We start from the raw sequence: 27,946 nt of genomic DNA, 5'->3' as shown, positions 1-27,946 counted from the left end.
ACATAAAAAAACTCCGTGGCCTGTAGTCCACAAGCGAACTATACCAACCAAGCCTTTTCCATATCTTCATATTAAATTTCTCTAAAATTCATTTTAATATTATGTCATCTAGGTCTAGGTCCCAAATGGTCTTTTTTCCCTTGAGGGAAATATTCTTCTCCATACTCCATTCCCAAATACCATCAGTCTATATTCTTTCCTCTGACTGAGATCAAACTTCACACCCATGCAATACAACAGGCTAGATTTAAATTTTGTATTTTTTAAACTTTAAGTTTTCAGAAAGAACATGTGTTAAAAATTCTGGACTGAATGGTATTGAGCATTCTTCAGATTTCATTTGCTCTTAATATTGTCATTAATATGATTTTTATATGTCACTGCCATTCCCAAGCTCTTGTATTTTGCCTCCTTTTTAAGAATTTATTAGCTATCCTTATATCACAATTTTGTCCAACATGCCAATGACAAGAGAAGGAGATATACATTGGTTCCACACATATGCTTCTGGACTAACTTCATTACTAGATTATAATCAAATTCTGTATTATTTTTTGTGGTATTCATGCTTCTGTCCAATGTTAACATTTTAAGCATAGGCCAGTAGCTGTTGTGGTCCACTGAACTCCAGTCCCCCCTAATTCTTCTGCACTTTCCTAATGGCATATTCTGCAGTCAAGATCAAAAGCAGTGTTAATGAAACGTATTCCTGTTTTAGATTGCTCTAAATAGGAAACCTGTCACATGAATGGAATGAAATATAAAGCTTTAAAATATATACTTATATTTGGTGTAGCTGAAAGTGTTGTGTTTCCCAAAACAATGATAAGACAGATGTGAATGTACATATTTTCACATGTTAGAGTGGCTCTCTATGGGATTTTGGATTGGAGATTCGATTTATTGACCACTCACAGGTCGTAACTAAAAATAACTATAACACTATCGTTAATTTCTACACTTTACAAATCGCTATAGCACATGCTCAGTCTTTTTAGTCTGTTTTCACTAGTCGTTTCCCAGTAATGTATCTTAACAATGGATATTCTTCAACTGCACCAACCAAATCTTCTGTTCACAGATTTCCTCACAACTGACTACTGACAAGTTACTCTGTTAAAACTGACTAATTTCTAAACTTGTCCCTTGCCTATGACATCTTGGCATGGACCACGTAGAAAACATCGTTCATTGTTGTACTCCAACCATTTCCATGGGAATGTGTTTGTCTGTAATAGGAGTTCCTTGGTAACAGTTGCGTATACTTCCTCATTAAGAATCTGTGTACCCAGCAGAGGATGTTGTTTCGTTGTTTGTTTTGAAGTCATTACCCAGTAACAGTTCTACATGCTACAATATTTATACATGTAGGTTTTGTACCTGTTTTATGGTAACAAATTTGTATTTTCAATTCTCTGCAAAAAGTGATGTTGCATTTTCATTGTGCTATAAAATGTCCCTCACCTTCAGATCGATGTTTCTTAAGATGGCGCACATAATGACACATATATGATCCCATGTATTTCTGGAAATCACTTTAGTCCCAGCTGTAGCTATATACCCGTTATTTATAGTAATTTGAGTATGTGTATGAGCATGTTGTCAAAATGGGGTCATACCAGAAATTCCTTAAGTTTAACATGGTTAAAAGTGCAGAAAAAACAGGAACAGGCCAACGAGGAGAAAGTTCAATGACACTGACTAGAGAAACCAGTAGCCTGTACTCATGAGAACCAACAGTCTTCTCAGTTTTTGGTGATTATGACAAGGCCCCAAAGCAGAAAATTTTGGGAAATACAGAGAGCCTAGTAAGTGATATGTGTACATGAACAACGAAAGAGGTGATCCATTATTTAACGTGAAAGGCATTAGTTTAACGTTTGTAGTAGTCTCAAATTGTGGAATGGAATTCAAGGCAAGCTGCTATTATGTGAATGAAACCTATACTGGCAATAAGAAAAACACTAATTTCTTTTTAATTTTGTATCTTGTTTGAAATCAATTTAATGAGTCACGTTGATATATGTTAAATACGAATTTTAAGAATAAATAATATCAACATTTCTGTATGCATTGGTAGCATTTATTTCAGTATGTGCTACCAACATGTGAAGGTGTGTAATTGGGCTTATGCTCTGCTAAAACAAATTTCTGTATTGTATATTTCTAGATAACTTCAAAAGAATGGATATTTTTTAGAAGTTACTGTTTTTAATTACCCCCTGCCTTGTATGGGTTATGTTTTGATAGAGAATATTGTCTTGAAACGTTTTGTAATCCTAGCATATATGTATTTTCATTAAAATGGATTACACCACATCCCAACTTCTACACCTCTATGCTAAAGAAAGCTGTATCTTACACATTCCCAATGTCTTGCAAATGAGAATGGCCGGCAACTCCAAAGAGGTCACACCCCCTTTTCAGACCAAAAATTTCATATAAAAGGTGTGACCTACTTGTATACTCTTAGAAACACGATCACTCTCAACAGATCAGTATCAAAACATGAGGAAATGTTTACTTACTGGCATGTGTTTTGAGGCTAACAATTTCTGTACTAGCTGGTGGACTCAGTCCAATGGAATTCTCAGCATATACCCGGAAGAATAACTTGGATTTTTCTTTCAAGTTCTCAATGCAGTGTTGAGTGACAGATGGTTCTAATGTAACCACCTTTGTCCATGTCTTCTCTGAGGGCAGTCTCATCTCAATAACATAACCTAAATAAACATAAACTATGTTATTCACAAAAGAAGAAAGAGATGTATTTGAATGGTGGCAGAAATCCCAAAATGTTCAAATTGTGAAGATGACTTATAACAAATTTTGCATGGTTAAATAAAGTGAATTCAGTCTGTTCAGTATTATGGATACTATCCATTGGGTTATAGGGGCTTTCCCCCCACCCCCAAATATAAAAAGCTGGAGCATGAAGCTTACCACTCACTTCCATTTAGTGCCAAGGTTAAGCATCCACAGAGCTGTACTTCCACATACTCATACATCTTCACAGTGAGGCGTTCAGTTAAGCATAGAGACAAATATACCTTTTTATTTCACAGTCCTACAACTGATAGAATTCTCTGGAAGCAATGCTTTGTTTCCAGTGCCCTCTGCTGTTGTTCGGCATTGAGGATGTATTAATAAGTTGACAAAATCTGCGATGGCAATATCAGAATGAAATATTAACACAACTGGATCAGTCTCTTGTGAATGGGAAACAGGGTCATTGAAGAGCACCATTTTATGGTAAATTTTGAATTAATAAATCAAGAACCAGGGTAACAAAAGAGGTTTGTGGACCAGTTATGTTGATGTACTGTCAACTAAAATGGTTGAACAGAAAATATAGATGCAGCTGAGGACCAAAAATAAAGATGCAGACATATGGAACAATTATCATTTTACAGTATATTCTCTGGCAGCTGACCTTGTTTGAGGAGTAAACCTGGGACAAATTTAGCTGACCACTGTTCATAAACAAAGAGCTCTATTATCTGGGATATAATGCCATGTAGTCTGCTGCAAGTCAACTGACATTTTGGAGGAATGTGTCATCTCCATTTTCAGGCTTGAAGAGTACGCCAAGCAAGAAACATTTTTCTACCTGCTTCATGCTAGTTTCACAGTTATTACCACACCATTAATAATTGTATCTTGTCTACGTGATGTAAGGGAAGTTACCTGTAAGCTCTGTTCCTCCTGTAGTCAGTGGAGGACCCCACTGGAGTGTTACACTTTTGCTTGTGATATCAGCTACCGATAAATTTGTTGGAGCTGAAGGGGAACCTACAGACAGGGAAATAGTTATCATAGTTTCACTGTGGTTAGTAACAATCTCAAAAGAAAGTGGAATTTGAAAACAACCCTAATTCCTCATACTTAATTGTTACTCATATGTTAACTGGTCATCTTTTTACAAAGAAACAAATGCTTCAATAGAATGCACTTTGAAGTTTCACAAGTCATTGTCACAAGAAACCAATGAACATTGCTGTTGATGCAGCACCTGGACATTAACATTTCACATCTGTGAGATTCAAATATGAAATTAGTGATGCTGAGGGAAAAGAACTGGTTAAATGAATTACAATATTATCAGCTGATCTGGGAGTTCAATAGCTAAAGCCATGCTTGTCATTTACCTGTCAATACGTATGTAAAACATGTGATTGACAAGAATTGAAGAATCTAACCATATTATCCAGGTTTGTTTTGACAGAATAGAAATAACTTCTGCTATTTAAAACAATATAGAATAAAAATAAAAATATTTGGTCAATATTAATCAAAGATTTCTTTCTAGAGTTATGCAGCCGTTCGCTCTGCTGGAAAGTTTGTCATAAAATGTAAGAGAAAGATTAAAACTGTCTTATAAAACCTGTCTAACTGTACATTGATTGTTCATATTCGAATCTTATGGGTTGTAACATTGTGTAGTTATATAGGTGGGTAACAAAATTTCAGAGAAACATGCTGCTTTCATCTTCAGGGTTGATCTTCAAGATGGAGGCAGGATATTTTTCTGTAAAGTTAGCATCTACCCACAAGACTTCCTAGTGTCATAACCCAAGAGATCACAATCTGAACAGTCACTACTGTGACTTACAGTATATTAATTTTTAATATTAATTTTTGTTGTCCTCTTTCCTAGGAATCACACTGTCTTATGTTTTTATAGTTCATTTACTCTAAAATATCATTTCAAATATATCCCTCTCCATCATTTGTCACATCTGTGTACATCTGACAACACTTGGGAAATAACAATGACTTCAAGACAACATGAAAACTGCTGATAAGGTGGACATTACACGTTGTTTCTAACAGGAAAATGAAGTACCACATAAAGAATGTACAAATGTATTTGTGAAGTGTCTGAGAGCTGGGAGAAGAAGTCCCTGAGAAGTGTAAAATGATATATAAAAAAACTTCTGGGAAGAATAGAATATGGCTTCTGCTATGTCAAACAAATTGAAAAGTATAAATAAATATTATAATATGCTTAGTTGATGTTACACATGTAAAACACTTTGAACAAAGCATTACAGTAAGAAGACTGCTCATGACATGAATGTCACAAGACAATGGACATGGATTTTCCCTATCTCTTAGGAGAATTCAGAACCAAATAAGGACAGTACAAGAACAAAGTATTTACAATATGACGACTGTTCATGACACAGACATCACAAGATGATGGATATATTTTTCTCTGCATGTTGGGAAAATTACATACCAAATAAGGAGAGTACAAACATTTAGAGATGGTGTGTCAGAGATATTATACAACTGCAAAGACATCATACAGTGGCATAGCACAGATATTTTATAACTCACTGACTTTAGTATTATATCATAATTTATCAATTTAATAAATTTTGCAATCAAAGTATGCTGGTTAACTACTAGTCTTTGACGTGGTACAGAAATCATGATTGCTGTAGGCCTGGAAGTGAATTTAATGCAGCGCCATATTTTGTGCACTACAACTGAACAATTTACCATACTTGTAGAATATCAGTGAAATCACAGGGAATTAAAAAGAATCATTACTTATGAGAATCTGTACAGTAATTCTTACAAGACAGGGAGGAGAAAATAATTCATGAACACTCTGTAGAAATCTTTCCTAGATTTAATTATAGTAAATGAGTGGGCATTTAATGACCCTTACATCATAACTATCCTCAATCCACTGTGCAACCCCTTTCTAAAATTTAACCCCCTAGCAATCCTGTACTTACAAATGGAGAGAGGTTTTTGTTTAATAAGGCCTTAGAATAGTCACATGGAAACCTTATTATAAACTGAGCAAAAGATTCATTTCTGATAGTAACTCTACCACATAGGTTATGTAGTGGTAATACATTACACTTAGTTTGGATCTCAGCTTGGATCTGGGTTATACTGACTTAAGGTTTTACATGATTTTCTTCAGCCTCTCTAGGTGAATAATTTAAGTAAGCTCTGACCATGCCCTTCCAAATTTTTACCTACTCACCATTCACAATTATATCTCATTAAATATTATTATACATCATCAAACATCCTAAAAACTGACAAATACTAGCTTCAGTTTCATTTTCTTATTCTGATTCTGTAACCTTTAGCGGTGGACAGGTGATCCACTGAAATGACACACTCTTCATATTCTTAAGTTAAAAAATTCCTCAGTTATTATTAATACTCCCCTGCTTACATGAATCAGCATTTGAAATATAAAATAAATCTGTGCTCTGCCACTTAAACAGCTGCCAATGCTTTTGTCAACAGAAAAGAGAGCTGCAACAAAGACACTAGGAACAATGAAAACAAACAACACAAGCTGATCATTGTGATGACAAAAGTCAGCAGCTACATTACATTACAACTGGAAATAAATAATGAAGTCCTTTTACATACAACATACACATCATTGCATACTCACGAGAACCAACTTTCAAAGCAGTGGGGTTAACCCCAAGGAATGCAAGCAATGCTTTCCCTACAGATGATTGAGAACGCTTCGTTCCTAAAGAAGCAACAGCAAATAAGAAAGGGAGAATATCATTGCAGAATAGCTCATGCAGGCTGGTTAGAGCAAAAGCACATATATGAATGAATGAATAAATAAACAAACACACGAAAATTAGAATAAATAATAAATATATTTCATTCTGTTAGGCAGCACTCTTAAAAATTGGGTCACCTGCATATATAAAGAACTTTTAATGAAGTTCATTTTCAGGGTGGCTTGATCTTTGGATGAACTTCATATTTAAGAGAATAAAATGTTTGTTGTACAAGTATTTGAACACTAAATAGTAAAATGTAACATTTTTCCATATCAGAACTGTAATCTATGGCTCAAATGCCCCATGTATACCAAACTAAACATCATAAGGGCCATCATAACAAATGTTAACAAAATCTGTTCGAGAGAACAGCACATCGTACATGAATACTGAGGTACAGACATACACACTGAACAGGTGGAACTGCATTTTTGTAAAATTGTCTAACAACAAGGTATACATTTGTGACAATCCCTTAATTCTGAAAATGAACTTCATATTAATTTTGAAAAAATACATGGCAATCCCAGCAAAACAACTAGTTTTATAAAAACATTTAAAATGATCAGAATTATCCTTAGACTGATGGACTTGAAACATATGTATTCATGAAAGAATTACCTTTATATTTAATTCATAGATCATTACATTTCTTGCAATTCATGCATGAAAATCCGGTATAAAATAATTTTTGTCTCTCAACTAAGCAGAAAAAATAACTTTAAAATACATATGTGACATACAAGAGAAGTGGCAGGTGCTAATGTATTATTTCTGCTTCTAGTTCAATGTCTAGATTTTTCCAGAAGTGTTATCAAGACCACAGCAATGAATTATGAGTAAATGCAAATTGAGATCTGCTATTTGTATGTTGGTTTATATTACAACACTGTGCCAGGGTATAAGGCTTAAGAATGTAGTAAGTACAACTTCTTTATTAAAACCGTCACAACACAACTATATCAAAGGTCAGTGCCTAGTTTTGGCTATTAATAGCCATCATCAGGCAAATCCATGGCTAACATATATACACCACTGAGCTGCAGTACTAGTAAAATTGGATACCATAATATTAATTATATAAAATACTTAACATAAAAATACAATAAATTAGATTATATAAAACAAAACAGGATGCATGAAATGAAAATTACAAATGTAGTAAGTACCAATGAGTTATGAATTAGTATAAACCAGGATCTGCTGTCTGTTTGTTGGTTTATGTAGGACAGCTTCTCTGACTTCCAAGCTGACGGCAGTAAAGGTTTATGAACTAATGTAAATTAGGATGTTATCTGCCAGTCACTTCTTACAGCAGTACTAGCCCATGAGCATGGTTCAACACAGATGGTACATCTGGCATTTAATGGCTATCTATGATTTAACATATACCACATGTTTGGCTGTAAACCTAATTTCCCTGGTTTGTAAGTAAGGAATGACAAACTTGAGCATGACTGGAATTGCATTAACCTGTTATGAAATGAATGAACTTTCTGTTCATGTATCAATAACCCTGTATTTCCTGCAGCTGAGCTTGAAAGCTTCAACAAGTACAAATTTTTAATTGAGTTTTAGATGACGAAAATATCTGTGAATTTAGTTTCTATTTTGACAGTGACTATAAACAACTGCTGATTCTAGGAACCCATGTGATTAGTAACAGTGACAGTGATAATGGCAGTGATGAACAAGAAGAAGAAAACATATGTGAAGGATTATGAAGGGTGTCAGTAAGTGTGTGGCAAACTATAGGCTCATTTCCTGCTTTACAAGAACCTAGAGATACTTTCTCCAGTGTGCAATGTATGATTATTGTGCTTACAAATCATTCAGAAGATTTAAAGAACAAAACACATCAAGTGTAACTACTGTAATAATGAAAATAACTTTTTTTTTGCCTTAAACGTTTTGGCCATTAGTGGCCACCATCATGGGGTAAGCAAACATTATTAAAGAAGTATTCAACATACATTGTTTTTCAGCATAAGTTATTATAATATAACTGATGGGGCTTATAATAATTGTGAGTATTAAGACCAAATATTTAAAATTAATTAAATTAAGTTGAAAAGTCATGTCTAGATGACAGAAGATGATGTAGCGATGACCATCATAATTGCTTTTAGTGCTAACTGCACAGAATTGTATTGATTCTTATAGCGTAGTCAATGCATCTGTCTGTATAGTGGTGTTGTGCATGTTCTGAGAGAGTTGGTGATAGTGTTTATAATTCTGTGCTTCAGAATAATTTGGAGAAACAGCAATGAAGACACAAAGTTAATTAGAAACAATCTTCACACAAAGCATGACTGAAAGTGTCAGTAACATAAAAAATTCTGTAGTAACAATTTTAAAACTGATACATAACATTACACATGAAAGCATAATATTTTCTTCCACTTGTAAGTTAAAGAAACAATAGAACATTCTACAGATGGGTTATGTAGTAAAATAGTAAAATTATACTCACTTATTCTTTTGCCAGCTGTGATTGGCTCTTCAGGGGCATAAGGAAGACTCTGACCAATGTCATTTCTTGCAGTGACTCGGAAATGATATGAAGTGCTAGCTTTCAGTCCTGTCACTTCAATGGCAGTTTCTTCTGCTGTTGTGACGCCCACCTGCAATGGAATGATGTTTTAACAGATCTCATTAGGGCGGCATGGGCTCATTATACAGTGATGTCTGATGGATTGATTGTGGTCAGTTTATTAAGTGAAGTAGTAGAAATGATGTGGAAGTAAGTGTTCGTGGCCTATTCTAACATGCTATTCCTGTACCCTTCTATGGGTATTATGGAAAACAATGAAACCTCAAACAAAACAACATGCCTCTGGGCTGATAACTTGTTTTGGGGGTCCTCGGAATATAAAGTAAAAATGCTAACCAATCATTGTGACAGTGATCAACAGTGTTTATGAACCCGGACAATGACTGAGACTTTACAATGACACTATGTCTAAAACCCAAAGAGTGGGGACCTTAGAGACTGAACTAAGTCTGAAGTTGATTAAGGCCACTTGAACTCTAAAAGTTTTCAGTGATTACACTAATTATTATTTATGCACAGAAGATATTGTATTCGGTATAACTATATAGTTTCAGATATATGTATGGGTAGAATATTGACATAGCAAAGAGAAAAAAATCTGACAATTGTTGTCAAGAATTCATAGCTATGATGCATAAACCGGGAATTCTGAAACAAATCAGAGTGATGATTCATACTGCAATGTGATCATACAGTTATCAGTTCACTGTTACTTGGCAACTTGTGTAAATATGCTATCTCTAACTATTGTTGGACACTATTGTTCCATTTTCTATTCTAAAGAAAGAGAGGCTTGTTGCATGATGTCTGCATACCTATATATCTCCCACTAACAACTTTTGAATCAAGTGATGGATGTTCATGAACCTTTCATATGAATATCATGGCACTGTAGACTATCCCACATCCATACTTTTCAATTGGCTGTTATCAATAATATTTATATGGTGACCACACAACCTTCCAAGATGTGAACAGCACTAATGCCAATTAATTTAAAGACCTAAAAATTCTATGCAGTAAAGTACCTAAAAATTAATGTAAAATTACATGGTACCTATGTGAAATCTATGAGCTAGGTGTGTGAAGTTTGTTGTACAGATACATCATAAATGTACCCAAAATGATGTACTAAATTTCCTTTATTATACAGGTTTGTCCGAAAAGTAATGTCAGTGAGTCGATTAAAAAATATTTATTGATTAGATCGGTACAACACATTAAAAGAATTCAAAATAGGCTCCTTCTGCGTCGATACATCGCTTCCAGTGAGATTTCCAGGCATCGAAGGAGTCATTGTAGGCCTCCTCCAGAATGTCCTTTAGAGCCTTGGTGCAAGCCTCTTTGACTTCATCAACTGTCTCAAAATGATGTCCTTTCATCGGAGTTTTCAAGCGCGGAAACAAAAAGAAGTCTGGGGGAGCCACGTCAGGACTGTAGGGCGGCTTGGGAACCGTTGGCACCTTTGAATCAGTCAGGAAGTGGGTCACGAGGAAGGTGGTGTGGGCTGATGCATTGTAATGGTGAAGTTTCCAATCGTCTGCGATGTCGGGCCGGATGCGATAAACCCTTTGTTTGAGTCTCTTTAGCACTTCCACGTAGAATTTGGCGTTGATGGTTCTACCACGTGGTACAAACTCATGGTGGACGAGCCCCCTGATGTCAAAGAACACAATGAGCATGACCTTAACCTTTGACGTGCTCATTCTGGCCTTCTTGGGGCGAGGGGATGCCGAGGTGTGCCACTCGGCACTTTGCCTTTTTTGTTTCGGGGTCGTACTCAAACACCCAAGTCTCGTCACCTGTGATGACATCGTCTAAAAAGTGAAGGTCACTTTCACACAAGTCCAAAAGTTCTTGGCACGTTTCAACTCTGCGCGATTTTTGGTCGTCCGTTAACACTTTGGGCACCAGCTTTGCACACACTTTTTGCATAAGCAAATTGTTCATCACAATCTCGTGAACGGTACTTTTTGGAATGTTTAATGTCTGTGCCATTAAACGAACACTCAAACGACGGTCTAAGTTCAAAAGTTCTCTCATACGCATCACATTTTTGTCGGTGGTGCTTGTTGATGGCCATCCAGCACGGGCTTCATCACCGACCTTTTCAGGGCCTTCTAAAAAGGTCTTGTGCCACCGGTAGACCTGACGTTTCGACAAACAATCATCACCGAAGGCCGTCTTTATCATGGGAAAAGTTTCCACTGCAGACTTGCCAAGTTTCACACAAAACTTGATGGCAATCCTTTGTTCCAAGGAGCGCTGCATTGCGGCTTGCATGGGAGACAAAAATGAGTTTCACGGAAAAGTCTTTCATCACTCTCAGGAAGTTTGGAGACGACTAAGCGACCGCGCGTTCATAAGCTGACTTCCCCCTCCACCGATCCCAACCGGTCTGAGCACACTGCGACATATAGTCACTTCACAATAAAATCACTGACATTACTTTTCGGACAAACCCTGTATGTTAAAAATTACAAATATAATCAAAGAGTAAAATTTTGAGGTTGCACATGATAACTTTCATATTGTAGGCATCTGCATTATTGGATATTATGCACAGACATAAGGTGTGAGTGTTAACACAAAGATTAAATTTATTTCATATGCTGCCTGCAATTATTTATGGCAGGCACTGAATAAAAATGTTTTGGACATAAAAATAATTTTGCAGAAAGTACTGCATACTACAGTATGAAATATACTTACTTACTCATGGAGCTGAGCCCTTCTGGAGGAGCAGCCAATTCTGCAGCTACTCAAGAATTCCCCAGCATTTTATGGAACCCGAAGGTTCATCACTGTGTTCACAAGAGCCCTCCACTGGTCCTTATCCTGAGCCAGATCTATCCAATCCATACCATCCCATCCTATCTCTCTAAAATCCATTATAATATTGTCCACCCACCTACGCCTTGGTCTTTCATGTGGTCTCTTTCCTTCTGGCTTTCCCACCAATATCCTATACGCATTCCTCATCTCCCCCATTCGTGCTACATGACCTGCCCACCTCATCCTCCTTGACTTGATCATTCTACACTATGAAATATGAAGTACAAAATTCCAGTTGAATCTATTTAGCTTTTTCATAAGTTATGTTTGATTTCTTCCCAAACCAATTTTCAAGTTTATAGAACCACAGAAGAATAAAAATTCGTAGTTATTAAATATACTGGTTTTCTTACAGCAAGAAAATAAGAAACCATGTTAATTGATTTATTTACCAAATAAAGGTTATTATGTCATTAAAACTCTGCATCCTACAGGTTACTGTAGTCATGGCAAATGTTGGTTTGCCATGCCCTCGAGATTGTGTAGTTTATAAAGGACACATTATCTGTTTCATATGTATTTCTCTTCATAAAGTTTTTCAAAATCTCATATTTATACACAGTGAATTTTGTCTCAATCCATATCAAGTTGTAAGAATATATTTTTACTGTTCTTTACAACACAGAGGTTACAATAGAACAATCATGTACCTTCTGCCAAGCTTTCTTGTTAACTTCCCTTCTCTCCACAATATAATCAAGAATGGGAGATCCACCATCAGTCTCTGGGGATTGCCAGGCCAGTGTGAAGGAAGTGTCAGACATACCAGATACATCAAATGGCCCACGTGGTGGTGATGGTTTGTCTGGAAAAAGAAATGACATATAATTTATTTATTTTCATATTAATCCAATCTTATTGTCTCTTTGCTCAGTAATACTGTAAGCTTGTTGTCTACATGAGAATTCTTCTACAGTAATGTTATTTTAGAAGAAAAGTTAATGTGGGCTCTATGTTTTATATACATATTATAGAATTAATTAATTACAGTAATCCCACATGTGATAAAATAAATATTGAAGCCCTATCAGATATAATCAGGGAATAACAGATGCTAAAATCAAACTTATTTTTTTTCTTCCAATTTAGCCCACTGTCCTACTCAGATTGCAAGACCTCCTGTACTACACAGTTTCTGCTGTCAATGCTATATTTAGATGAAGTCAAATTTGTTTTTCCAAAAAGTATTTGTTGGTATTCAAAGTTCAATTTTATTGTCAAGGCTGAAACATTACACTGGCAAATGTTTGTTTTTGACAAGTTTGCTGGTATGCACCAAGTGTTTGCCAATATGCATATCTGCTGCAGGAAAAGCACAGGATAAAGTAAATTTATAATCTGTTTGTTGCCCATGGGCTGACATGCTGGACTCATGTGCAAATGGACATATAACTGCTTCCTAGTTAAGTTGTTATTTTTATATGTCTGCAATTTCACATATCCTACTGATGATGATGATGATGATGATCATCATCATCATCATCTTTTGGAAAACTTATTATTGGAATCAAGATTTGGCATACATTAAATTGGTCAGACATCATAACATTGAAGATTCATACTCTAATTACATTTGTAATTGCTGATAAGAAAACAATTCATGCACCATTTGTAGATGTGTTTTTTATTATCTCCATGCCAGATTTTACATGCTTGTCCAAACAGTTCATTAGTTATCACTAACAAATGGACAGCTAAATATGCATTTCATGTAGGTGTCATTTTGTTTTTCTTTTACATTCTACAAAAGAAAGTGTCTTAAAAATGCTGCATATTGTTTTGAATATGTGTTATCACAATTTCAAGACACTAGATTAAATTATATTAGTGATGCTTCTGCCTCACAAATTCTTGCACTCACCATGTTGTTATTACTGACTGTAGGGAAATAAAAATTATGAAAAAACATCATGGTGAGCTTGTTAAACCTATCTTTTCTCTAGGACACTGAATGTTACCATACTGTACAATATTAGGTGCACCAAACTGTCACAAAAAAGAAACAGCGGCAGTTGTGAGACCTCCACAAAGATCATTATGAGAGGTCTAAATGATAGAACTCACCAAACTTGCTGCGAACTGTAACTGTTTCACTCTCCAATGCTTCAGACATTCCGACAGGATTCTCAGCAATCACGCGGAACATGTATTCTGAGTCTTCACGCAAGCGTTGCACACAGTATGAAGATACATCTTTCTCAACATCAGCAACCTGATGAAACAGAATAGAATTTTGATGTACAACCAAGTCTTTGAATTGTGACGTTTAAAACTGATCTTAAAAGGTTAAGTAAAGAATCCGTAGTAACTGAACTGAATGAGAGGGTTCACATACACTAAAGCCCAGAAATTCTCATACATAGATTTGCCCTGGTTGCAGTAAAGAAGATTTTTTTTTTCCTTGGCACTACAGCCAAGTGGGCCTAGGCCTACCTCCACGAACTTCTCCGATTAAAGAAGATTGGATGTCTTTAATTCTCGCTGTAGTGTTGAAACAGCCATGAAACAAGCTGGTTAGGCTTGTTTTGTAAGTGTCTATGTTTATGATTATAAACAGTATTAAGAAACTTTCAATAAATTAAACAAGTAAAACATCAAGAAGATATAACACTTAAGAAAATAGAAGCATTTCACTAATGTTTTGGAACAGAGGTCATCTTGAGAAGCCAAGGGTTGCTCAGGTAGTCAAGAAATTCTTTGCATGTTATGGAACCTGAAGGATTGTAATTGAATTCACAGAAGCCTATCACTGATCCCTATCCTTAACCAAATAGATTCAATCCACACCCTCACACTATATTCTTTAAGGCTCATTTTAATATTATCCTTCCTGCCTAGGTCTTCCAAGTGATTTCTTCCTTTTAGTTTTTCCAGCTAAAACTGTGAATGAATTGTTCATATCTCCCATTTGTGCTATGTACTCCACTCATCTTATCCTTGTCAATATAATAATTTTAATAATATGTGTATTTAGTGACATGACCAAATATTTTCCTTAGCATCCTGTTCCTGAACACCCACAAATATATTTTTTATGCAGGGCAGGAGACCAAGTTTTGTGCCCATATAAAAACAGGCAAAATGATAGTTCTGCATATTAATATTATATTCCTTATATTTTTTGGGTAGGAGACGGAAGAAAAATATTTGAACTGAATGGTGCAAAACATTTCCAAGTTTAATCTGCTCTTTAATATTTTTGTGAATGTACTTTTTAATTTCTACCATTGTTCCCAAAGATCTGATCTTTGTCATATTTCGAAGGACTTGTTTTTATTCAATTATTTTGTCCTGCATTCTGGTGAAGAGACAGAAGCATAGTTTTCTTAGCATAGAACTACTTCCTTATTAGCATAAAAGTAAGTTAATATTAGTTAATATTATCAACACAGTCAAAAACTGAAGTGTTTCATTCACTTTTAATCACTCCAGACTTTTCTTTATGTTCTTAAGGGTATATGCTAAATCAAAGTTGAAAAACTATGGAAATAAAGCATCTTCTTTCAGACCAATCTGGATGGGAAATACAGCAGACAAATTTTCGTATACAGACTTTACTATAGGTTTCACTTAAACTATCTCTAATCAGCCCAACTAATTTCGTGGGAAACATGAAATTCAACGAAAGTTTTATACAATACTTCAGTCTTAACTAAGTCATAGGCTTTCTTTAAGACTATGCATTACTGATGTATTGTGTCATTCACTCATTTACTTTCTCCAGTATTTTGCAAATGCAGAATATCTGATCAAATGTTGATCCAACGTTCTTACGTACTCGGGCACAATTCACTTATGCCTATGGAGGTGCGGGCGCCACCACACACTACTACTACTACTACTACTACTACTACTACTACTACTACTACTACTACTAATAATAATAATAATAATAATAATAATAAAATTTTTCGAAAATATTTAACAGTACTCAGACATTCAAAAATGTCTCTTGTTTTACAATTTGAATTAATATTAAAAATCGGCTCAATTATATTTGGTTATGGAGGGCGCCAGAAAAATATGCCATGGCGCCCGTGGGCGCTGCGTTGGACAGGGCTGATCTAGTGCATTAAAATTACACTGATGACACCAAGACTGGGAGTATGTTATATGTGTCTACATGGGTCAAGAAAGTAAAAATTCTAGGATGACACATTGTTTCTTTCTAGAATCATTAGCCTGTGCAGTATTTTTTTTTAAATTTATGCTCTGTAAAGCAACAGAATTTAATCAAAACAGAGAGCTTTTTCTTGGGGGGGGGGATAGTAACATCTCACATTTACATGGTTATCTTACAGACTCCTCTCTTTCTTTCAAAGAATATATAATATTGCTAGATCAAAAATTAAAATGGGCTGTGCTTGCTTCCTCCAGTGTTCCACAGTCAGATACTTTGAATTTATTTTTTGGCTCAGAATACTCACCCCACTGTACAATCAGATGATAACTGTATATAACACTGACATAATCATGACAATATTTGCTAAGAGGAAGTATTTTTAAAATCATCCACCTTGTATCTGAATCAGCATGAGGTATAATAAATAAGTATAATGTGGCATACAATGCAGAAAAACTGGAATATGATAAAAAGACCATGAAGTTCTGAAGGTACTATCATAAATAATGACAGGAAACTTCATATGGCAGTGAGAGTGTGAAGTATTGCTATACTGGAGAAAACATACACAGTATTTGTAAAATTATATCTACCTTCATCCACACCATCTTTTCAACATCACATTTTTCAACAGAATACTTTGACAGCTCAAGGCCACCATCATCAGCAGGAGGTTTCCATTCAATGGTTACTGACTCTTTACGTATGTCCTTCACAACTATTGGACCTTCAGGTTTACTGGGTTTATCTGAAAGTTCAAAATTATTTTACTTGATTAAAACCTAAAAATGGTATGTCATGAAGTATTATACATACAATTCACCCTTATGTTAGGGGTATGCTGTACCTATATTTCTGCCTTCAACAACTGAAACAAACAATGAAAACTAAAATTACAACTTTTATTTGTGTGTGTGTGTGTATTTAAGACTTAGTTTTGTGTGATCAGAAATATTTCCTCCATCATAATTTTACTTGAATAATGGGGCATGTCCTTAGTTAAAAAAAAAATTGACTTTAGAGTTTTTGTGCCATCTAAGTGCAACCTCATTCACTATTCTTTCTTTGTATTTCTTTATGAGACACTACATGTTTCGGTCTAACTGTCCATCCTCAAATGTACAGGTTGTTATGATTAAGGAATCTGCTGCTCAGTGTAATGTGGTTTTCTTCGAATAAAGGAACACAAAGAAAGAATAGTGAGTGACGTTATACTTAGATGGCACAAAAACTTCTAAGTCAGATCTATACAGTGCAATAGGATGCTGAAATATAACATTTTAAAAAACTGTCCAGCATTTTAAAATGCAGGGTACTGCAGTCCATTCATGCATTACTTCTAGCTCTCAACTTGTATTTGTTTTGAGATAATGGTGAAGAAGTAACCAATATTACAGTCACTAAGTTTTCATTAAATATATAGTATATGAAAAATCTTTATAGATTGCAGACAGACATAAACTAATCTTGTGAATTTATTAGTACCAACATTTCAGTTTGTTTGCTTCTCAGCAGCAACACATATCATAACACTCTAATATTAAAGCAGACATGTTAGTTTTACCAACACCATTAGCATAACAAACCATTTTCATCAAAGAAATTAGAATCAAGAATAATATGTAGCAGGCTGATATTCATCTGAGAAAATTGTTAACACTTTATAGACCAACAGAAAATTGGTCTTAACAAGGCAATGCAGCACTATTCAACTGAAGAGGGCCACTTCTACCTCTGCTGTCCTTAGCAAACGTTTAAGGACTGCAATTAATCCTCCTTCATTAACAATCAAGGAGCATTTGTGTTTCTCAGTTACTAATGTTAAAGGCATTGGTTGTTAAATTGAACTCTTTATTATTAATTTGATCTCTCACTTAACCACCACATAATTAATAGTGAAAGCAAAATACTAAGTCTCCTTGTATATATAGAAACATGGAAGACTGAGCATCCTCCATTTTGACTGAAGGTTCAGAATGTTTTGCAATAGCTGTATCAGACTTACAGTTGACATGTCTGAATTTAGGTGTCAGTTTTTGAAATTATACACAAATAATTCCATTGATTTAATAAAAGGCATGCACTTGGCATAATGACGAATCCAAGCAAAAGCTGAGGAATAATGTATTCCTCTATGTTAGTACTGAAAATGGGCTATGTAACAAAAGTTAAGAAATAAAAAACAAACTCCGTGATTTTAGTCCACAAGCAAATTATACCGACCGAGTGATGTCACTTGTCGGCAAAGTTTAGTGCCAACAGAAATACTTTAAATGAAATTAACTTTAATGGCTTATGATATCTGATAGAGCAATAGTTCAGACTGTGCAGTTATTTGTATATGGGAATATCTATTCAAGAACGCATAATAACAGATATAATAACTTGCTATGTTGGTTATTCAATAGAAGTATTGCAGTATTGTACAGTAATAATTTCATACTCATGCAGTTGAATAACTGGAATGGTTTGTTGCAGTAATATAACACATTGCCCTGCGGCTAAGAGTGTATTTACCTGAGCATATAACAAAAGAGTGATCTGAATAAAGTTATCTTCTCAAAACATACAAATTCCATGTACTTTTGGAACATATCTACAGTATCATATGTTTTCCTTTATTTTACATATGGGGTTGGAAATACTGGTGTACAAAGATACTGGAATTGTAGCAATTATGCAATTCATTTCTTTTTTGCCTTTTGTCATAAAGAATTTCGTTTTTCATTAAATCTGGCCAGGAAAACACATTAATATTTGTTTCCCTAAATTCTTCAGGAGAAGAGATATAAATCCATGACCTCTTGTCATCTGACTCATTATGTAGGCCTACTTGCTATCACTCTCTGTGCCAAACCACCACAAAAGCTAATCAGGTATAACAAACAGTTTCAATGGACAGACATAAAGAAACCATACATCACATATAAATGTTATAAAGGATTTTGGTTGAGATAATTTTCATGATGGGTCAAAACAAATACAGACAGAAATTACCAAAGGACAATTGAAATTATTTCAGTAGCAAATATTCTTCTTGCATACCTCCACCAACGAAAATGAAAGGCTGACTAGATACCCCATACCAGATGCAGCAATAAGGAAATGATGGAACTTAGCAAATTCATGGCCTTCACTGACTTGAGTCAGATTGGGGATATATGTAAAGACTTGAGAGACATGCTAGAGGGCTGGCAAAATTGCAAGCACAGAGCAATGAAGTTTTTAAGATGCAATATGAGTAACCTCACAGTAATCTATAATGTAGGACCCATGCCTGTGTTTGCTCTCTGTAGCTCTACCCATTCCTGAAAATTTGCATTAAAATGCAGACCTTTCTTTGTTTAGAACATTTATCTGCTTTTATGGAGATTTGCAAGCTACCTAGCTAAGATGCATGAGCAATTGTCCACTTTTCAGGTGTCTACAACATGCACTGACATTTTGAGCTTGGAATCACCAGGAGGAACTGGAGCTGAACTGCCATATTTACAACAGATACAGAAAACAGTAGGTGTCATTATGTAATGTACCCTCACCATGGCAAGCCGATATCTAGGATTTGTCAAGTCATGCTTTGAAAGACATGTTATCTTACATTCCAGACAACCAGCATTTTTACAGCAAACACACCCAAGAACTATAATGATTTTAAACAAATTTTTATTTTTTTATAAGTTGAAAATATCTATATATTACATATGGCAACATAAACTGTGAAGTCAGCTAGTTTAATATTGTGGTGTATTTGCTCAAAGAGGAACTGTGGAGCCATAAGATACAGTCGTTGATAGGCAACCGTTGTGTAGGCAAGAAATAATACCAGAGTCATCACTAAGCAACATATACATGTAACAATGGAGGAACTGTCAGAAGTGGTGTTTTCTACAAGATCCATTCTGAGGCTATATTGTGAGGGCCAGGTGCCATTATGAGATAATAGTGGCATGGCTTTGAAGCTAGTGGAAAATTGACAACTGAAGTCAGAGGTTGGCAGTTGCAAGTCAGTCAAACCTGGGAGCTAGCAGCTCAAGGAAGTACTGGCTGAAGCCAGCAGATTGAGATGGTCATCACACTGCAAGGACGTGAGCTTGGAAGCAGAGAAATGCCTGTTGTTGGAAGCCGCTATTGAGCAACGTGACTGAGAACACTTTCTGTGATAATGATTTTTGAAGTGTAGTCATGAACTGTAAAAGTATTGAATAAATCCAGTTATCTATCCAAAACCTGTCCATCATCACTAGAAAGCGTGACAACTAGTGTCAGAAGTGGAACAATTGGACTGAAGACTGCAGTGGTTAGTTGTATCACCAGCCTACAAAAATGGAAGAAATTACAGAAACAATGATAGATCGTCTGCTAGCCATTATGGCTGATATAATAGCCAGCCAAGGCTGGACAATAGCTAAGATGGATGCCTAGCTAGAAGAGATGAAGGCCTGCTGAGAAGGGGCGAAGGCCTGTCTGGCGCACCCTGAGGACTCCAATGGAGTGATGCATGAGAAGATGATCAGGACACCTGAGGACCGATCCAGGGACAGTTGTCTGGCTGTAAGGCGGCATGGACAGTAAAAAAAAAATGGACACAGGGTGATGGTGAGTCCCAGAAGAATTTGGCCGTCTTCCATGGATGGTAGATCCGCTGTGCCGTTCCTGCATTGCTCAAGGGATGTGGTCATAGTGAACCCAGCAAGAACATCAGAGGATGAAGCAGGCGAGAGGAGCCATGTCTGGGAAACAAGGAAACATTCTATGTGGCCCTAGTTGGAAGTAAGCCCAGCCTGGGAGCTAGCAGCTGAAGCCAGCAGTCAGAGTATGAGGTTGGAGTGAAGTGGTCACTACCCTGCAAGGATGTGAGCCAGAAAGTAGAAGAATGTCCACCACTGGAAACCACTACCAAGTAATGAGACTGGGAACAACAGTTTGTGTGTGATGGTGATCTGTAAAGTGCAGTCACAAACTGTAAGTGTCCAATAAACCCAGTCCAGTTCCCAATTCAAAACATGTCTGCCGTTACTTGAGTATGTGAAAATGTGTATATTAAATTTAGGAATGTGAATTATGGAACACTTATAAAATCAATGTAAAATGAACTAAAATACCATTGCAACTAATTTATTTTAATAGGCTGTATGACTAAAAGATAATGTGCATATGAAACACTTGTACACACATACTTCAGTACAAATCATTACTCTCATAAGAAAATACAAAGAATGAAGGGTATACTAACAGAAGATAATTATAAGTCATAGGACTCCAGAAAACACAGATGAGTTAAAAGTTTGTAATTTGTGCAACATGACAATATATGCAGTAGTAACTGTTACATGCAAGAGTGCAGAAAGGATATAAAAGTGTTTCAGAACAATTTTAATGACAATGATTTGAGTGTTATAGTGCCACATTGGTGCATTTATATTGAAAGAACTGTCCCAGAGTTTATTATTGAGCGTAATATCTTTGCCATTTTTTATGCAAGTGCAGTGAATGAAGGGGAGAAAACGAGAAGCTTCATCAGTAATGTATTGTTAAGCTAAAGACCTTGTTGCCTTGCGATGAGCTGATCACCCATCAAAGGAGTCCTACCATCTGTAAAATTGATCAGGAAACTGAGAAATCAGTCCTATGCTCCAAAGTGGGAGCAAAAGGAGAGATAGAGAAAAAAAGACCATGTTATGAATTGTCAAGCTCTTTGTTCTGAAAAACTACAAAGAATATGAATCTTACTGTGAGATATAAGGCCTTCAAGGTTGTGACTCTGAAGATTGCTATATCCTGGGATGTTATCAAATTACATGGCATCATATCCAAGAAGAGAGTAATCATCAGGAGTCTTATTGGTTTACTTATAAATATACTATTGCACTAGATTATATCAACAAAGTCTTTAAATGTCAATCCAAGCATGTTCTCAGCCTATCAGCACTTCTCACATCAAGTGAACTCCTCAATATCTCCAGCAGCTCACATTATTCAATCTAAAGTTTGTTTTAGGGTACTATTAATATATATTATATACAAAATTTCTCCCTGCATTACTGTCTTTGTTTTTTCTTTCCGCTTCTTTTTATCCATGGTAAAGAAAAGAATGCCAACAAGATTCCAGTCTGTTTCTACCATGACACCGCAGACAGTTGTTCTGACAGACTATAATACTGTAAAATTTAAAAAACTTTTAGCAGCTATAATGGTTAGGGTGCTGAATTAATAAATATAACTACTGAAAGCAGGGAAAATTAAATACAATCATAAGACTGAATGTATTGCTTTGCAGTAAACTTGACATTCTTTATGGTGCAATAGGGAAAGAAAGAGAAGGTAAGACTTGCAATTATGAAAGTACTTGGTGACTTCAGATAAACGAAAATGCAAGAAGATAGTTCCAGATCTTCTTGAAAGGAGTTGACATTCTGGTTTATCGTGTCTCAACTTTGAGTGGTGAATCCGGAGTGTCTGTTACTATGTTATAACTGAGGACTATTTCACTTAACATGGGCTGTTTTTCACTGTTATATATGACAAATTATCATGGCTTTAGTCTACATAATAACCAGCCATTAATGCAAGTTTGATGCAAGTAGATGATTTTTTCTAATGACTGTAATGCAAGGGATTCTATAAAATTATTTGTTCAGAAAACTGTGGAGAATTACAAAATAAAACGAGTCTTGAAATTCAATTTGCTGCTTCATCAATGAAGTAATTCCATATGTTGTCTCAGGACAGTTCCTTCAGTTATGAGTTTCATGCAGACTGGGGAATAGGAAAAAAGAACTCAGTCTCTATTGAGTTGTGTGTGGTACATGTTTTAGATATATATAAGTCATACACCCCAAACCACAGGAGACAAGTATTTACCGATCAGTTCCTTAGTTGGAGACACCGTTTTACTTCTGCGACCAGTATCATCTAGAGAGAGAGTTTATTGAAGATTTTCTTATTAATTTACCTCCAATGATTTTATATTAGTTTTAGGTTACTTTCATCGAGAATTTTAAAACTGTTAGTTCCTTATGATTTATATGACAGAGTATTACATAACAATATATTTTAGGTGAACATTTAAGTGAATAAGTGCAGACTTATAGATGATACTATATTAGAATACATTTTAATATTTTGTAACATATATAGGAAAACAGATTATGCAGACTATGGGCTTCAATTACCAGCATTATAAGTTTTGGTTTATAGGTTCTCACAGGAATGTTTAACGTGTAATTAAAATATTAAAGTGAACAGAACTAGTATTCAAATTTGTAGTAAATAACTGAATCTATTGCTTGTGACACTGTCTTTTTATTTTATATAGTAAAAGAGCTATACTGTCAAGCCTGACTGCATTAATGAATTTAATATTCTGCAGTCATTCAATCAGTCTAATCAGGCCCATTAGTTCGAATATGTACCAGGTCATCAATGACCTGGGATAGCTTAGTCAGTCAGTGTGTGTGTGTGTGTGTGTGTGTGTCTATGGGTTGGATGACTGGAGTTTGATTCCTGGGAGAGGCAGGATTTTTCTCTTCAATCATCATATCTAGATCAGATCTGAAGCCCACCCAGCCCCTGGTCTAATGAATACCACCTACACTTTCCCAGGTCATAAAGCGGCCACAGCATGAAACTGACCACTCACCTTCTCCCACCAATATTAAGAATATTGTTTCACCCTACCTGAATTACTTTAATGGAAAGTTTACCACTGTGTATAAAAAGTTATTCTCTTTTATGCATGCTATTTATTGCCCCATCAATTTAATAAAGTGAAACAGAGAAAATATGCATTCCCTATGAGTGCTTGCAACTATATTAAGATGTAATAAAACAATACAAAATTTAAATGATAATTTCGGTTGTTTTCTCTTTTGCATCTAACGGTAACATTTTACTACTCTTGATGCAATATTTCTAAAAAACTTGCTTAAACCTGACAGAGGAACGGTAAGATGAATGATAGCTTGGAATTAGTTATGTTAGTTTTCTATTATCTGTGTACACATAAGTCTCTTTTTTTTCTTTCTTTCTTTCTTTCTTTCTTTTTTTATTGCTAGTGGGGTGGGTTAAGTCCCTTGTACTGCAGCCACTTCTGGCCTATTGCACCAGCCCCAGATGATAGGTGAGGGTGATTGTGGAGCAATTGATGGAATGAAGATTGGCAGGGGAAACCGAAGTACTCAGAGAAAACCTGCCCCAGCGCCACTTTGTCCACCACCAATCCCACTTGACCAGACCCGGGATCGAACCCGGGCCGCCGCGGTGGGAGGCCAGCGACTAACCGCTTGAGCTATGATGCGGCCACTGCATAAACCTCTTTCTGACTGTAATAAGAACATATTATAATGTACATTTCCACTGTAATCAATTTGTTCTTATACTGCATACCCATAAAACATACTTATACTAAAAAGTGGAAGGAAAGAAAATATGTTCCAACAGACAAATTAAAACAAAGGTATAGTTTCTGTTGGCCCATACCATGTTAATTTGCATTTTACCATAATCTAATTAATAAAGGCAATTATTTTGATAACATTATGTTACAACTGAACTGATCAAATATAATCAATATATTAAGTTATAATTATATTAAAATAGCATGTATGGTAATTGACATAAAATAAAAATTAATACAAAATATACAGAATAGTGTCATATACTACAGTTGAAAATTTGTCTGCATAATCTTTCCTTATATGTAATATTTAGTGTATTTCTTATCAGCTACTTTTAATACTGCACTCTGAATTACATTCTGTTCATATCAGGTACTTAATTGTATTAGGTAATGTACGTACCTATAACACGCAGGCTGAGATCCACACTGACGGAACCTGCTTCATTCTTTGCAGTGACAGTGTAAGTCCCTGAGTCTTCCCTAGTCAGAGAATAGATGGCAATAGTTGTTAAATTTTCTTCTGTGTAGATGTCACAATGCTTTGTGGATGGTAAGTCATTGCCATTCTTTTTCCAGAACACTTCAGGCTTAGGATATCCTGAATACTTCACATTAATCTTCCACTGGCTTGTTACACGCAGCTTTTGTGATACTACACTATCATCTACCTCAAGTTTAGGAAGTTCTGGAGAGAATAAAGAAGAGTGATGATACATCAGTGTCATAATATGGGCTTACATAAGAATTAAGAATTCAATCTAGGGTAGTCAATCAGATGTTTGAATAGAGCACTGTCAACGTATTAAACAGAGATGAATAACTTCTTTTTGCCATTTGGTGGACTGTAACTACCAATCCAGGAGAATTTGCCATTTGTCAAGAGAAATTAATGATGCAATAGTTACCATAAGTCAAGAAGGTTCATAATGGGCTATTTCAATGCTCTGTAAAATATTAAAAATCAGAAGAATAAACTAAAACTGGGTTATGCACAGGAAATGAAGATAAGTCTTTTTCTTTTGAAGTTAGTCATGTATGTACCTTGAATATTCAATTGGCATGACGTTTCAGCTGTACCAGCATCGTTTCTTGCTTGACAGGAATACGTGCCTGCTGATTTTTCAGTGGTGTCAATGATGACATACTTAGCTACACGATGCTCATATGTCATGCTCTTGCTCTTGAATGCTTTGCCGTCTTTAAGCCTGAAACAATGTTAAACTTCATACAGTAAAGGATGAAATGGAGACTACTAGGTCTACAGAAAGATTGCAAATAGTTTCTTAATTACTAATTATTTTCAGTTATATTTTTTTCTTTACTGCACTGTAAAATTAATTTTGTTTGTAAGTAATGATACAAAATACAACCCTGATGAAATGTAAATTCTTCAAGAAAATCATTTGTGATTACTGTCTGTTACATAGTAGCAGTGGTGGTGGTCATAATAACAGTAGTAGCAGCAGTAGTGGTGGTCATGGTAGCAGTAGTAGTATAGTAGTAGTAGTAGTAGTAGGTAGTAGTAGTAGCAGCAGCAGTTGGAGCAGCAGTAGTAGTGGAGTTAAGAGCAAGTCAACTGTAAAAGGTTACAGTGTCATACTGTAATATGGACGTGTCCACAGTATATATGACATAAGCATGGAACTAGAACATTAAACAGTAGGATATAAGCCTTTTGAATAAATTAAATTTACAAAATGAAGATAAAGTACTATATATACCGTCACAATTCTTTTGCATCTTAATTCTTTACTATTTTTCAATCTTTACTCCACACATCACACATGTTAGAATGGTAAATACATATTGGACTGGACCAAAATACATTATGAATTTTACGGACTATAGTTGTCAAAGTAGGCAGTCTTAGAATTTTATAAATCAGTGACTTTGAACTACGTTGCTTGAGAAGTTGTGAAGCTGTATGAAGATTATATATCTCTGGGGATATATGATTCAGGAGTACTCATAGTACAAATGTACAATAAATAAGATAATGCTGACCAGACTGATAAAGAAATAGAAAGATGTATATCTGAAAATATCAGCATTATACCAGAAATAAAATTTTCTACAGTTAAAGAAGTGCAAAATGAAATAGCACTCCTAAATTCAAGAAAAGCACCTGGCATTGACGAAGTGACTCCAATAATGTTAAAAGAAATGACAATAAAATGATTAGTACTTCTCACATATATATTTAATGCTATTCTCAAACATAAATACTGGCCAAATCAGCTAAAAATAGCAGAAATAATCCTGATCCTCAAACCAGGCAAAAATCCTAATAGTGTGTCATCCTATCTTCCCATAAGTTTATTACCCATCATATCTAAGCTCCTCAAGAGGCTTCTCTCAAAAAGAATAAGGTCTGACCCAAATACAGAAGAATGGATACCATCACATCAATTTGGTTTTAGAGAAAACCACTCCACTGTACAGCAGATACACAGAATAACACATAAAATACACCAAGCAATAGAAAATAAAGAATACTGCACATCAGTCTTCCTTGATGCAAGTCAAGCCTTTGATAAGATATGGTATCCAGGACTACTGTACAAAATCAAAAAATATCTGCCCATCACTTATTTCCACTTACTAAAATCCTATATAAATGGCAGAGAGTTCAGAACAAGAATCAATGATAGCATATTTGCAATAAAATCAGGTGTACCACAAGGCAGTGTCTTAGACCTGCTACTTTATTTACTGTATACAGCAGACCTACCAGTCAATGCAAACACAACAATGGGCACATTTGCGGATGATACCGTGATCCTCTCAGGCAACACAGATCCAGATCCTTCACTTTTCAAAATCATCTAAATCGATTGATTGATTGATTTATTTAACATCCATAACTGTTACATTATGTACAATTGGACAAGTCAGTTTTTTATAAAAAAAAATATATAAGATTAAAAACATCACATCAAATGACTAATAGTATAAAAAACCATAGAAAAATAACATAATAAGTCCTTTAAATATGATAAAACAGTGGATGAGTATAATTAGGCAACAAAAGCTAAACTATAAATTACATGCAATAGCTAAAATAAATTACCCAAGTATCTTTATTCTATTATTGCGCTAATTCTTGTAAAAATATTCTTGAAGGGAATAAAAAGCTTTGCACAACAAGTAATCCTTTAATTGACGCTTAAAAACCTTGAACTCTTGAATACTTCTTATTTGAGAGGGCAAGTTATTATACAATCTTATTCCCATGTTAATCACACTCCTTTTACAACGTGAGGTGTTACATGGTTGGACATACAAATTCTGCTTATGTACTGTGTTATAACCGTGCACATCTGAATACGAGATGTTATATATCCTATTTTTCCTTAAAAAACACAACGTCTCAAAGATATACAATGAAGTTAAGGTTAAAATTTTAAATTCACCAAAAAATTCTCTACACGATACCCTGTTATTGACTCTTTTGATCAGTCTTAAGCATTTTTTTT

The 27,946-nt window shown here is 35.2% G+C and overlaps 1 protein-coding gene across 11 annotated transcripts in view; it reads right to left on the bottom strand.

Annotated features, from left to right (window-relative positions):
- LOC111864305 (titin) overlaps positions 1–27,946 on the bottom strand; it is a gene marked incomplete at its 5' end in the record, with an annotated part of 253,509 nt that overhangs the window by 6,457 nt on the left and 219,106 nt on the right. For 10 of the 11 annotated variants that reach the window (XM_023851449.2, XM_023851450.2, XM_033751373.1 and 7 more), the window contains 9 exon segments: positions 2,529–2,723; positions 3,688–3,792; positions 9,034–9,184; positions 12,600–12,754; positions 14,014–14,161; positions 16,666–16,820; positions 22,934–22,984; positions 24,871–25,155; positions 25,512–25,675. In XM_023851449.2, coding sequence (XP_023707217.2) covers positions 2,529–2,723; positions 3,688–3,792; positions 9,034–9,184; positions 12,600–12,754; positions 14,014–14,161; positions 16,666–16,820; positions 22,934–22,984; positions 24,871–25,155; positions 25,512–25,675 — 1,409 coding nt within the window. 11 annotated transcript variants of the gene reach the window in all.

Source organism: Cryptotermes secundus, unplaced genomic scaffold, assembly GCF_002891405.2.
Source record: "Cryptotermes secundus unplaced genomic scaffold, Csec_1.0 scaffold156, whole genome shotgun sequence".
In the NCBI taxonomy this organism is placed as follows: domain Eukaryota; kingdom Metazoa; phylum Arthropoda; class Insecta; order Blattodea; family Kalotermitidae; genus Cryptotermes; species Cryptotermes secundus.
This window is presented reverse-complemented; position numbering and strand designations above follow the sequence as displayed.